Genomic DNA, 13,389 nt, shown 5'->3' on the forward strand with positions numbered 1-13,389 from the left:
TCTCCTTCCTTACCCAGAGCCCTCCCGGCACAGCAGGAGAGAGAACCGCCCCTCCCCGGCGCTCACCTCACGAACAGCTCTACCCCTTCCCGGCTCCCGGAAGGCCCCGCGATGCTCAGCACGCTCCGCCGCGCATGAGCGGTGCCAGTCCCTCGCGAGGGCAGGCACCTTCGGACTCTGCGCGTGCGCAAGACTCTCCGCTGGCGCACGCGCAGAGCCGCCCGCCTGCCACATCGGCGCTCGCTGCTGACAGGACGCTCCCGTACTCGGCCGTGTCGGCAGGGGGTGCTTACAGACATGTCCACAAAATTTTTTTTTTTCTTCCTTGAAAAAAATAATTTATTCTGGCTGACGCTTAGATCGAGATCACCAAAGTTTCGCATGCTTCCCCACGCGGATCGTTTTCCTCGTGATGCACAGCCTCGGAGGGCCAGGAGTGTGATTTTCGAAGCACTCTAACCGAGTTCTCGAACCCGTTTCCATCGGAAGCCGAGGAAAGGCTGCTCGGAGAAGCCAGGCCACAGCAGCACGCCTGTCTTGGTGCTGGTGGCCCAGAGAGCTGCACGGCTTTGCCTCCGTGCCCCCCCAGAGGCTGGCCTTGTGTCTCCCGTGCCGCCTCCTTCAGCTCCATTGCGCGAGCTAGCATGTAGCTGACCTTCCTCTGGTGAGCCAGAGCCTCCTCTTTGTCATTTACCTGCATGTTGACAGCGGAAAGAGAAGAAAGAAACCGTGAAATAAGAGCAAGAGAGTCCATGTAAATGATAGAGCATTCCGCATTGGATGGGACCCACGAGGATCACCGTGTCCAGCACATGAAAGGATCAGAAGAACAATGTCAGAATGATATTAAGACTCCTTAGGCATGGTGGCAAGCCCAGAGTTTGGCAGTAACCAAAATTAGCAGTAACCTATCAGTCCAGACCATTTAACAGCAGTAGTGATGCTCGCACAGGAAGCAGCATTTCCACATGCACATACAAACGTGTATCCACACAAGACTCTGTCTCATTTTTACCTGGGTATATTAATAAAAATTGTGCAGCTCAGTTTGTTTCTCCAAAACTCTAGTTTAAGAAGTAATACTAACCAAATCTATTAACATCTTCAGGATTTCGTGAGGGTTGTCTAGTTCTTCAACTTTCCTGCTGTCAACATCTGATGAGAGCAGGCCTGACAATTTCTGTCCCAGACTGTTCTTGTTCCCTTGTAGCTTGACAGACCCTATGAACAATAGGAAGTACGAGAACGGTTGGAATACTTAAGAGAGAAATTGGTTTTAGATAAAATTGATGTGCATCCAACTGAATTCTGAGCAATCTCCTGTAGAATGGCACTGCAGGCTGCAGCTTCTACTGTACATCTTATGGCAGGTTATTAATACGCAGCACCACTCTTGCCATCACTTAAAAGCTACCTAGACTTTTCATCAGATATATGAGCAAATTGAAAATAAAAGTTATTTTTGCTATTTAAAAATATATGTTGTCTCTAGCTAAATAACAATTCATGGCAATGTGTTTTTAAGCATCTGGTAGCCTGAAAAAAAATATATGTTTCTTTGATTCAATATGTTCAGTTCATAAGATTTATCAAAAGATTAAAATACCTTAAAATGATGAGATGCTTGTATCAAAACATAGAGCTTAGAACACACTGGAGGCACTCAGGGCTAAGTTGGATGGGGCCCTGGGCAGTCTGACCTGGTGGGATGCAACCAGCTCACAGCAGGGGGCTGGAGCCAAGTGGGCTTTAAGGTCCCTTCCAAACCAAGCCATTCTATGATTCTGTGAAACAACGATACTGATAAAAGGCAATCAGATATTGGAGATATATCCTGTTTTAATATTACTTCCCGGAGTTGCCCAAAGAATCCAGAGGACCCACAGATTCATGCCTGGCACATACAGATCAAGGGCTAGCAGAAACAGATTTTGAATTATGTTCTATTCTTCAATTCTGCTATGGTTTTGACCATGACATAAGCACTTAAATAATTCTCATTAGTTTTTTTGTCAACAAAGACAAGGATAATGACAACCTTTCTCTTGCAGAGGGACTGCAGATGACCATGCTAAGTAGTAGCAGAAGAATAAATATTAATGCCAACACAAATAATGAAAAACGGAAGTACTTAAAAAAAAGAGAGAAAAAAGTAGTAGTTCAGTAAAAGCTCAGTACGTGTTTTTGCCTTTATCCTTCCTGATACAGGCTTCACTGAAAAATAAAAATAAAATTGTTGATAGCATCTTAAATGGCCAGGCTACCCTTTCCAGATGCTAGGTTTTTTTGTACTGTTTTTCTAACATCTTTAATATCTACAATGTTACTGTTAATCTGGATAACACATCATTTATTCTAGCATAATACAGCTCATGAGCATGTAATTAAAAAAAGGCTACACTAAAAGCAGGATTAGTGTCATCAATGTCCTATGGTTGTTTCTATATTATGAGTACTATAACAATCCACTTACACCTGCACATTCTACATAAGAAACTTCTGGTAGAAGTTTGTGAACTACAAGCTACATTTCTTAGGGTATGCACAGTTTTGACATAACTTTGTTCCTTTTTTCTGAACTCTTCAGAAGTCTGTCAGCCATTAAACCACAACCATACATTCGATACAAAAAAAATGTCTGCCTGTGCCCATCAGCTGTTTTTCTAGTCCACCATTACAGAGACAGTTACCATCCTCTTTCAGTCGCCTCCAGTTTATAAGTTTTGTTTCCTTTTTAATCTTTATCACTTCTGCAAGCCTCAGGGCTTGATCCTTCCTCTGCATTAACTGCTGCTCGAATGCAATTCGGAAGGCATCTGCCATTATATAAGCTTCATCTTTACTCTTCGTCAGAAGTTCAATCTGGTTTTAATTAAGAGAAAATTTACAGTATATTAAGCAATTTGGAAGCAACGGTGTATTTAAAATTTAAATTGAGACAGATTGAAGCCATTAGCACAGTTCAGCACTTTCATGTTACCAAGTCACCACAGCAGTTCCTAAAGCAGCCCTGTGCACGTAAAGGGGATTGAGGAGGGGGCAAATTTTAAATATATCTAATTAGGGAAGTAGTAGAAAGAGAACAGAGTGGCTTTCTTGCTACATAAAGAAATATATTTTGAAGTACGTATTTAAATCCTTTTCTATACATGCAGCTAGCACCACCTATGCATTGCATTAACTATGCTGCCAGCCATGCCTATTTATCTCTGCACTTGTAGAACACGTTGTTCTCTACCAGTATGCACAGGAGGAAAAGAACAGAATCTGTACCAGGTATCATAACTCTGATACAAAAGAGACAAGACAGTTCTAGAGGGATGGCTGCTGCCTTATGCCTGTCTGAGAGGCATTTGGATAATGTTTTTATTGATAAATTTGAATTATGGGTCAGCCCCAAGTTGGACTCAATCTTCAGAAGTCCCTTTCAGATAAAGTGAACCTATTCTATTCTATTCTACATATTTTCAGGATCAGTATGTCACTGGGTACTTCTGAATAAGGACTGTGAGAAAGGTTACCACATTTGCAGGCTAAAACACCAATGAAAAGAAAAAAACCTTCAATCTAAAACTATATATTTACTAAATTAGAGACTTTATGGGCTTGAAAACATTTTGTTGTATTAAGTGTGATGTAAATACATAATTTTTAGCAAGGTCAGCTCAATGATCTAGCTGGATGACCACTCAAATGCTAATGTCAACACAAAGGAGGGGGGGAATGGGGTGGAATACAGTGCCAGGAAAGAAGGGAAAAGCGGTGTTTTCCTTTTCAGTGGTAGTTCATGCTCACATTGTGTAAATATTTACAGAGTGTATGCATTTTGAGCGTGCATATTTCCATATTAAAAAGTATAAGTAGAACAAAATATAACAACTTTTTTTTACTAGGAAAACATTTTTATATTATTACATTTTTACATCAGCAACAGTTAGGGCATCACAAACAAACATTACTTCTGAGATGAATTCTTGTTTTAAAACACACCCATTTGTGTAACCCATGGTAGAGCGTTTATGGCTTTACTTGTTTTTGTACAAATTTGTTTTCTTGAGCTCTCTTCTTGTTCATACCTAAATTAAACAGCATTACCTCTTGCTTGAGATGAAGAATTTGCTTTCTAGTGACAGCTGCCATTTTAGCACAGGAACAAGGCTGCCCCTCAGAAGAATTGCAGGTGCAGGCTCCAAGGACTGCCAGCTTAAAATCCAGAACAAACCAGCAGTTACATATCTGCATATGGAATGCAATCCAAGAGATGCCAAATGACTAGTAAAAATATCCTGAAGCTACAGAGGGAGTGTAAGAGGAAAATTCACCTACAAAGATTTGGACATCTGTTTTTTTCACTTACAATGACACACATGATGTCTATTTTTCAGCACTAATTTCACATCTAATCTTAACACAGTACTTTTGTAATACTAATTATGCCAATTAACTGTTAAAATTTCAATTCACTACCACAAAGGCTTTAAGTTTTCTATTCAGCAGTTACCTACAAGGAAATGCTCAAGAAAATCAAGGTAGTACAAGCACTGTGCTCATACATGGGGAGAGCCAAGTCTGTAAACATACCCCTGTAGACATTGCTCCCCTCTAGCTTCTACTTTGAAGGAGAAACAAAGAATTAAAGTCTTACACTGTGATCTTCCCAGACTGAGCACTTCCAGAAACATTAATAAATGCATCACATTATACAGCCTGCTCTTATATCATAAAGATATACATTTTTGAATATGGATTTCCAGATGACAATCTGGGACACAAGGTCATCACCCCTTGTTCTTAGACACTCAGGCTGAAAGGACATCCTCCACTGACCAGGAAGTGGCTGGCAGCCCATCTACTTCACTGGAAGAAGATAACCAACAGACAAAAATTGTCAGCTCGTTTATGTTCCTCCCTGCAGGCCTCATCAGGGCATAGCTTTGAACCAGCAATTTCAAAAAACAGACTTCATACTTACTTCAAGACCTGTAATATCTGTGATGTCTCTTTGATTCATGGACATGTTCTCCTGAACAATCTTCTGCTTGTTCTCATCAAGCATTGCAAGAAATTCTAAGCGCTGCTGATTCAAAACTGTGAAATAAACGAGGACAATAATTTAAAGTTTGCTCTTCCAATTTCCTAATTTCTGAGTTTAACTACAGCCAAACAAAATGGTTTTATAGTTTAAGAACCAGTTATGAAAATATTATAAGACTATGTAGATTCGGAAACTCATATCCCAGTTGCTTTTCCTTCTTTGTTTTCCTAGATGTGATGATCCATTTACAGAGATACTGTCTCATATATTACTTTTTCATTATGTGCCCATCTTTTTCTTTTCTGTGTACAATTTAGGCAGTAGCCTTGTGTAGATAAGCACAATGTTGGGAAAATAATGACCTGTTTTGTCTATTGTAAAGGCTTTTGGAAACCAGAAATAAGGGAAAGGAGCTTAAGCTACCTGAGCTAACTAGGTATCTGCACAGCGTGTAGTTTGAAGAACTCCATTATAAAGCTAACAAGCTCAATACCTCAAAGATTTTGCTATGGTAATCTAGATACATTAAAAGTGTATGTCTCTAATGCTGATTTTAATTCTAGCACAAGCATCCTGTGCCTTGCTTGGCCTGCTGCTCCCTTTCTACAGAACATGAGAAGTACACAAAAGGCTGTTCCCCTCTACATCCAGTGTCCCGCAGGGCAGTGAGTCTATTTCTTCAGACCTGACTCATCCTATCAGGTTTTTTTGTTTTGTTTTGTTTTCCAGTTTGAGTGACAATGTGACAAGAATAACAAACGCTACTGGCCTATTTAAAGTGGCTTGCTGCATATCCACTAGTATCAGCTGCCAATAAAAAGAGACTTGTCCTGAAAGAAACTTTCATTCATAGTTAACTCCTGAATTATTCCAGAGAAGCAGTATATCAGTAGGAAGAGCTGCTGTGTCTTACTTGCATTTTCAGATTTAAGAGTTTTAACTTCTTCTGTTCTCACTTTTAGTGCTTCCTTAAGAGCTGTGTTTTCACAGTATATCCTGCAGAAGTTAGAAAAGGGCTGTATTATCTTTGAAATAAATATTTAAATGTGCAATCAAATGGAAAAAAGCCATTATCCTGTTAAAACATTGTATCTAATATTCCTGCAAATTAAAATTAGATTTGAAAAGACAGGAAAAAAAAATGAAAAAAGTTGAGTGTTAATTTGACAAGATATTACACATACATCAGCAGTCTCCTCATCAATTTTTTAATGCAAAAGTTCCTGATTTTTTTCCCATAATAGTATTTGTACCAATAATAAGTGGTGTGTTATTAGATCTGAATCTGCTAGTGAGGGGCCAATAAACAACCTGCAATTGCTCATAACTAGCCTTCTGAAATAAAAAAAAGAATGACCTTTTACACAGCTAGTGATTTTTGATGCCTATTAAAAACTAATGAACTCCTCTTGTGGGCAAACAGATGAAATCAACTAAATGTTCTGAATAATATACAAGGGATGTTGACCACAGTACACTGTGGGAGTAGGTCTGCGTAGGGTTGGTCTGATGGGCACTGAACCAAGGCACAGAAATCAGACCATGCAATACCGGCTTCTGCAGGGCTGCTCCCGGTTATTCAGGCTGCAGATCTCTCTGCAGGGAGCAGTCATAAGAACCTCTGCATTCATGTGGAGGTTTCTTTGCAATCCAGATAACACACACTGTTCAAACAGGCTGACCTTTTTAGTAAAACCACTCCCTCATGCTATCAATTTAAATGTGCCCTTGTGTGCTTGAGTGTAAAAAAAAAAAAGGTAATAAAAAAATAATTCACATGGAAGTACATGGTGCCCCTAACTTAAGTACCACACTACTGTTAGAAACTCTGTAAAAATTGTAACTCTAAAACTCTGAAATGCTGAGCAATCTTTTGCTTCCTTGAAAAGAGGAAATTGTAACTGGACATAACGACAATATGGCTGGTCTTACTTTGAGAAAGTAAACTTCCTCTATCTCAATAGTATTCTGAGAGCAGCAACCTAAGAGCATACGACAGACATTTAGACTGCATGTTTTCCTTTATGTATTTCCTTCTTGAGAAGTGGCAACCTAAACTCCTAAGTGTTTTAAAGTAATACATTTTTTTAGGGTATCACTCTCTTCGGCTGCCTACTCCTTTTCGCATCCTGTTACTTCATTTTTTTTTTTTTAAAGCTAAATAATAACTTGAAATATTTTGTTTGAATGAAGAAGGGAAATAAACATCCTTCTCATCCTAGTGTACTGGATATTGGAAAATGTTTTTGCAAAGCTGACTGTTCCTGCCTTTAGCCCATGGCTTGTGGCTTTCTGAAACTCTTATCTAGCTTTCAACAATTAACGGTAGTTTAGTTGCTCTGAACTACCTCCCAACACTTCCTAATTTCCTAAGGGATTTTAAAAAGATATTTCTAGGCACTGTAACTCACTTAAGAGATGAAAGAGATAAAATGTCTTAGCAAATCTTTCTTATAAATAATAGTTCATAAGTTTTTGGCATATTCCTTGATTCAAAGTTGGAAAATTTTAAATAAGAAACTCCACTAAAATAATTGTAACTCTGAAGTGTAGATGCCAGAGATACTATTATACATTTTAGTAAGTGAGACTGCTGTTTACATCTTTCAATGTTTGCCAATGAATTATTAGTGTAGTGCCTTGGCTTCTTCTGCTTGCCTAACTACGCCTTCTTTCCATTCAGAATAATTCTTATTTAAACAAAGAACCAGTTCATCAGCCTCTCCCAAAAGCATTCAGTTTTACCTGTACTTAGGCTCATACTTACAATGCAAGAAAGTAAAGCAATGATTAACCAGAAAATAATATTTCTACATGCAAGCAAATACTATTACTTTCCATACCTCATTTACATTTAAAGTAAACAAGAACAGTCTGGTTCCTGGTGGCTAAAACAATAAAGTAAAAGAATGAAAATGAAAACTCACTAGCAAAGCCAGCCAACTAAAAAATTGAGGCTTATTAATTGTAGTAGTTTTAATTGAGAAATAAAAATCTGACAAGCATGAAATTTAGATTAATCTTCTCAAATCAGGAAGGAAATTAAGAAAGCACTGAAAAGGAGAGAAAAAGGAAAAGAAGGAAAAAGAAATACGGCATAAATTAAATACCTGTCATATTTTTCTGTCCATGTGTCTTCTATGTTTTTAAATCTATCCTGATCAAATTTAATTTCCCATTGCAAAATATTAATTTCCTGTGGAGACAAAACAAGCCAGCAGCAACTCATTACAATCCTAACAAAAGCAAGAAATGGAACTGCTGGTGTTACGTTTGGCACTGACAGAGATTGACGTGTCCAACAGTAATTACAATCTATGTTTTTTAAAATAAATTTAGCAGCACATAACAATGACTTAGTGCATTACGAATCTGCGCGTTCCAGACCCTGCTGAATGCACTAATGCTTGTAGTGGCGTATTACAAAAGCAAACCCATACTGTTGCAATTCCCTCTTCCCTTACTGTTCTGTGGAAAGGGCACATAACAACAGAAACAAAAATTAAAAACTCAGTTTAATGAAGCTCTCTGCCTTTTTCCTCCTATTCCTCTTTTTTTTCCCTATTAAAGTTGGGTATTCATTCCTCAGGCTTGTTTTGGAAGTTCCAGGTTAACTAAGAAAAAGTGCAACTCAATATAAACAACTGTGGAACTCACAACAAAGAACAACTAAAACCACAGAATTCTAATATCTTTCAGGTATCACATATTTGTATGCAGTGTAGTAGGAAAATGTGAAGATCAGATGAGTGGCAGAATGGTAGAAAGGAATAAGAACACTTTGATAAAAAAACTGAAACTAATGGCGGATTGGTATCGATTCAAATAAACAGTATGACCACCCTTAAAAATAGCAATGAACTTCTGTGATTTTGTGCAGGCGTGAAGGAAAGTTGCACTCTTACCTTTTCTAAAGTTCTCTTTTCCTCCTCAGTTTTTTCAAGCATTGCTTTTGTATGACTTGTGGCTTTACTAAATACTGCCTGCAGAAAAAGCATAGATCAATCAAATACTTTAACTAAGTACAGCACAACATTCAGTTTTACATCAGTGCAAGATTCATGCTCTTGGTTAACCAGAAATATGCAGAATTAGACACTAGCAACTCACTCTGATTTCAAGAAACTAAATAGCTATGCTGTATAATACATACATATCATGTATATAATAATATATATTGTGTTTTGATCATCTAGTCTCTTTTACTGAAAAAAATACAGCATTATTTATAAAAAAGATCATATCTTTAAGGATTTTCCACAATATCAACTCTCAGAAAACTTGGTCCAGATGTGACTTATTACAAATATCTGAAGGTAGAAACTGCAGAACTATAAATGGATTATGCAAATAGGCAGTTAATTTCAACATCACACACTGTAACAACAAATAAAAATACTACTACCCATGAACAAAAGACTGATGCAACATTTAATGCTTAGATGGACCAATTAACTGAAAGTATCTCTGCTTTGCAGCAGAATCTCCAGCACTGGAAAAATCTGTAATTTAGAGGACTGCAAAGAAGGCAGCATTTCCTAAGTCCTTCAGGGATCCTCAAAGATAAAATTCTGAGAATTTGCTAAAATGGTGAAGTCTTCTTAAATAACTGTAATGGTTCCATGCAGATGAAGTAGTAAAATATAAGAGCCAAGTCTGTACAAACTTGCAGACTCAACAATTCAAATTATAATCTTAGAAGGACTCAAAGGTTTGAGAGGCTTGATGAGGAACTGCAGAAAGATTTTGTTTCCTTCCTTTACCAGTAAGTAAGCAAATGATCTCTGAACAACTCCTACCATGCTCTGCAGAATTCTTAGGGCTTCATCTTTTCCTTCAAGTTGTCTTTGAGCAGCTTCAAGCTCAACTTTCAACATTTCCATTTCCTGAAGTAAAATAAAGTAGATACACTGAATAAAAGCCAAGATAATCTTGTTAAAACCTTGACTACAACAGCAATGTAAATTTGTCCACCTCAAAAGTCTCATCTTTATCCTCTATGATTCTTTCCCAACTAACCATTTGCCTCTGATGAAAAAACGTTAACAGTGCATCCTAGTGCAAAATCATTAAAGCATACTTGTTACTATCCATTCTATTTTCCTCCAGTGTATTTGGAAAACAAAACAAAATAAGCCACTATATACTGTAGTTCTGCCTTGCTAATAAAGTTGCATGTACTAGCATAGGTCTAGAGCACTGACACAAAGCGAGCAACATTCCTCCCTTCAGAAGGAGGCATTTTTTCTATTTCCCAGAGATAAACAAAAATTCACTGCTTTTAATAATTATCTTTTTTTCACAATTATGTAGGCCTTGATTGTTCATCTCTGGCCACCCAAAACACTTTGCCATTGTTCTTCTAGTTCTGTTGCTTCAGCAGCTGATACTGGAATCACGTCTGTGAGCAACACCTGTTACTTTTGTCTGATTGAAAATTAGTACGGCTCCTTCACATTTTGATGAAAGCACAAATTAGAAGCCCAGAGACTATTCAGATTTTCAAGGTCTAATATGAATTAAAAAGAAAACCTGCCAGAAGAGGAGTACAATCCCTCTAACATTCTCTAGATCTTTAAAAATATTTTTTTTTCCCTGGAAAGTCAGAGGATAAGCTGCATCTCAGGCTCTGACTCTCTGGCATAAAATGTAATGAGGCTTCCAAGTAGTGCTCTAGTTTCAAGAACCCTCATCCATACAAGATTCTGAGCATATGAATATCTTCTGATAAAATAACACTGTGCTTTAACATATTAAATTGAAATGCAGATTTTAAGGATAGCGCTCATAGTAGCATTACTAACCTCTAGAGCTCCTCGAAGCTGTTGCTTTAGTTCTTCATTTAACACTTCACTATTGGATTCTGTAAGATTCAGAGGAGATACTGAAAACATGAGAATTTACTTTATCCCTGCATGTTCCCTGTTTTCAGGTTAGTCTCCATATGTTTTTTTTTTTTTCCTAACTACTGGAGCTAATAAGCAAACCTAAGAAATACATAAACACTAAACTTAACCGTTATTTCACAGTTCAAGAAGCAAAATTGGAAAAAAGACAGTCATTAAGGGCAATTTTAATTTCTAACTTTCCATTTAAAAATAAAATAAAAAAAGGACAACTTGACTCCAAAAATAATTTCACTTTTTAGATTCATTTTAAATTGCAAGTTTTCATCAACTGTACCCAACACAATCTAGCAAGATTCAACACTTGTATAAACAAGCAGTTCCTGTTGGCATAATTTTTTCTTCATCTATCACAGAAACATATTAACATGCAGCCTCCTGCTAAGTCAGTTGGGTTCATGTGGGACTTAGTCATGTTTTCAGGGATATTGCTAAGAGAACGACCTAGAGCCAAGACAGCACCACAGAGAGCAGTGACAGGCGTACAGTGAAACCAACCAGCATTACATTGCTGTCGCAGCATCCTCTAATTGACACTGCTGAAACTAAGAATAATTACATGGCTTAGCGTGAAGAAAAGATAGTTCAAATTTACTGTAAAGGAGAGAAACAAGCAAGTTACATGGAAATACTTCAGACAAAGTACAAAAAATGGCTAAAAATTTAAGGTAAAGAAGGTAAAGTATAAAGTATTTTATTTTATTCACAGTAGTGTTGTCTTCAGATAAACCTGGCTGCCAACACTGAGATAACAGAGATGTGTAGATTCTAAAACTAACTTCTTAAACTATGCCAGGTCACAAATTTCAGCTAAAGAGCAATCAGGAGTTTGAATATTTAGCCCTAAACCTCAGAAGCAGTCTCTGGGAACATACATTTAAATGAGGAGCCCAAATGATTCAATGCAATGTGTGTTAGAGAGCAATAACATTGCCCTCCACCATAGGATGTCCCTTTCAAAGGCAAAACCAAATACTAACAAGGGCCGTTTTACACCAAGAAGGGCCAGGGCCTGACTGGCTGCAAGGCAATTCTCCCGTTAGAATTTGCAGAGGAAGACCCAGATGCAGTGACTATGTGGCTGCCTCCAGCACGCACAGCACTTCTTGCACTTCTGGCAACACCGGCTGCACTGACAGAAGACCTGAAGGCTTTGCCCTCAATCCCAATAAGCACTGGACACCAAGAAACCTGTGAGGCCCATGCACATGGAATCCTTCACAGCCTCTGAGGGTTTTGGCAAACCGATGAATCTAATTTTGGTGATGCCTTGTGGAGTAACTCCACTGCTCAGTATTGCCAAGAATTTTTCTCCTCATGAACAGTGAACTCCAAATTAGCCTTACCACAGCTGCTTTGTCGAGTCGAACTAGAAAAAGGCTTCTTGGATGATCCATCGTGAAAGCTGTTTCTTTTGGAACAGGGAAGAGGGGTAGCATCATTTTCTTCCACTCCCTTTATTGATGAGAGAGTGTTGTAAGCTTTTACAGATACCTTCTTAGGTCTGAATGAATAGTTTTGTAATTTTTCCCCTTCATAAACACCTCCAGGTCTTCTCCCAAGTCCGTTCCCCAAGTCTCCACATGCCATGTCATCCTCTTCTGCTTCCTCCATCTCACCCTCCACCTGTTCCTTGTTTTGTTCTGTTTTTCAGTGGAGCACACTTCACTTTCTGGCCAAGCGAACACCAGCCCTAACAAAACAACAGGTATTTCACCTAGAAAAACAAACAAACAGAGCTCCTTACTTAAAGTGGGAAAGCAACATTCAACGAAAACCCCGCAGCTCTCCGTGTGAGCCCACTTCCAGCTACCTGTCCAGCCTCCAGGTGCTGCTGGCAATCGAGGCAGTCAGACCCCTTCACCAGAGGGAGGCCGGCAGCCGCGCCGCGCCGCGCCGTTCCCCCGCCGCCCTTCCACCTCCGAGGCGCGGCCGAGGCGCGGAGACCCGGCCGGGGGCAGGGCACGGCCCCCCCGCAGCTCCGGGGCGGGCTCGCCGCCTGCACCGCCCCGGAGGCGCCGCGGGACCGAGGGCGGCGGGCGCTAGCGTCATTATCGGCGTTTCATTCTCTGCTTAATTTTCCCTCCGGTGTCAGTTCTGTCTCTCCCGTGCTGCTTCGGAGGCTGTACAAAGCCTTACAGAACTTTTTTCAAGTTTGCAACCATAACAAACTACTGAGAAGTTAATTTTAATTTACCAGGCAAGAATTAAAAATGTGATTTATTAAACCATCCCAGGGAGAGATGCAACAGTTGCTGTTATTATTATTAAAGCAGCAGGCAGGTAAGCATTACAAAGCTGTTTGCTCACTCCACCCACTGTGGGATGGAGGAAGAGTAATTGGGAAAAAAAAAAACAACAGTAACACCTGTTGGGGGTTGGGATAAATACAGTTTAATAATAATGATTGGAAAAAAAAAAACCAACGTACAGAACATGTGACACACA

General features: G+C 39.0%; 2 protein-coding genes across 8 annotated transcripts in view; both read right to left on the reverse strand.

Moving 5' to 3' along the window:
- Nucleotides 1–168, reverse strand: part of ZFYVE16 (zinc finger FYVE-type containing 16) — a 33,985-nt gene extending 33,817 nt beyond the window's left edge. For 3 of the 7 annotated variants that reach the window (XR_002433628.1, XM_021381431.1, XM_021381425.1), the window contains exon 1: nucleotides 67–146. The gene's annotated coding sequence lies outside the window, so the exon portion shown is untranslated. Of the gene's footprint in view, nucleotides 1–13 lie in introns of all 7 variants that reach the window. The other 4 variants (XM_021381426.1, XM_021381429.1, XM_021381430.1 and 1 more) reach the window with 3 other exon arrangements.
- CCDC125 (coiled-coil domain containing 125) lies at nucleotides 79–12,915 on the reverse strand. The gene is made up of 12 exons (XM_021381434.1): nucleotides 12,755–12,915; nucleotides 12,288–12,658; nucleotides 10,840–10,898; nucleotides 9,835–9,921; nucleotides 8,941–9,018; nucleotides 8,146–8,231; nucleotides 5,949–6,031; nucleotides 4,973–5,088; nucleotides 4,096–4,203; nucleotides 2,691–2,862; nucleotides 1,088–1,221; nucleotides 79–694 (listed from the first exon to the last, which is right to left on the reverse strand). Exons 2-12 carry the CDS (start codon nucleotides 12,553–12,555, stop codon nucleotides 356–358), a joined length of 1,530 nt encoding a protein of 509 aa, XP_021237109.1. The 5' UTR covers nucleotides 12,556–12,658; nucleotides 12,755–12,915; the 3' UTR covers nucleotides 79–355.

Source organism: Numida meleagris, chromosome Z (genome assembly GCF_002078875.1).
Source record: "Numida meleagris isolate 19003 breed g44 Domestic line chromosome Z, NumMel1.0, whole genome shotgun sequence".
NCBI classification, from domain to species: Eukaryota; Metazoa; Chordata; class Aves; order Galliformes; family Numididae; genus Numida; species Numida meleagris.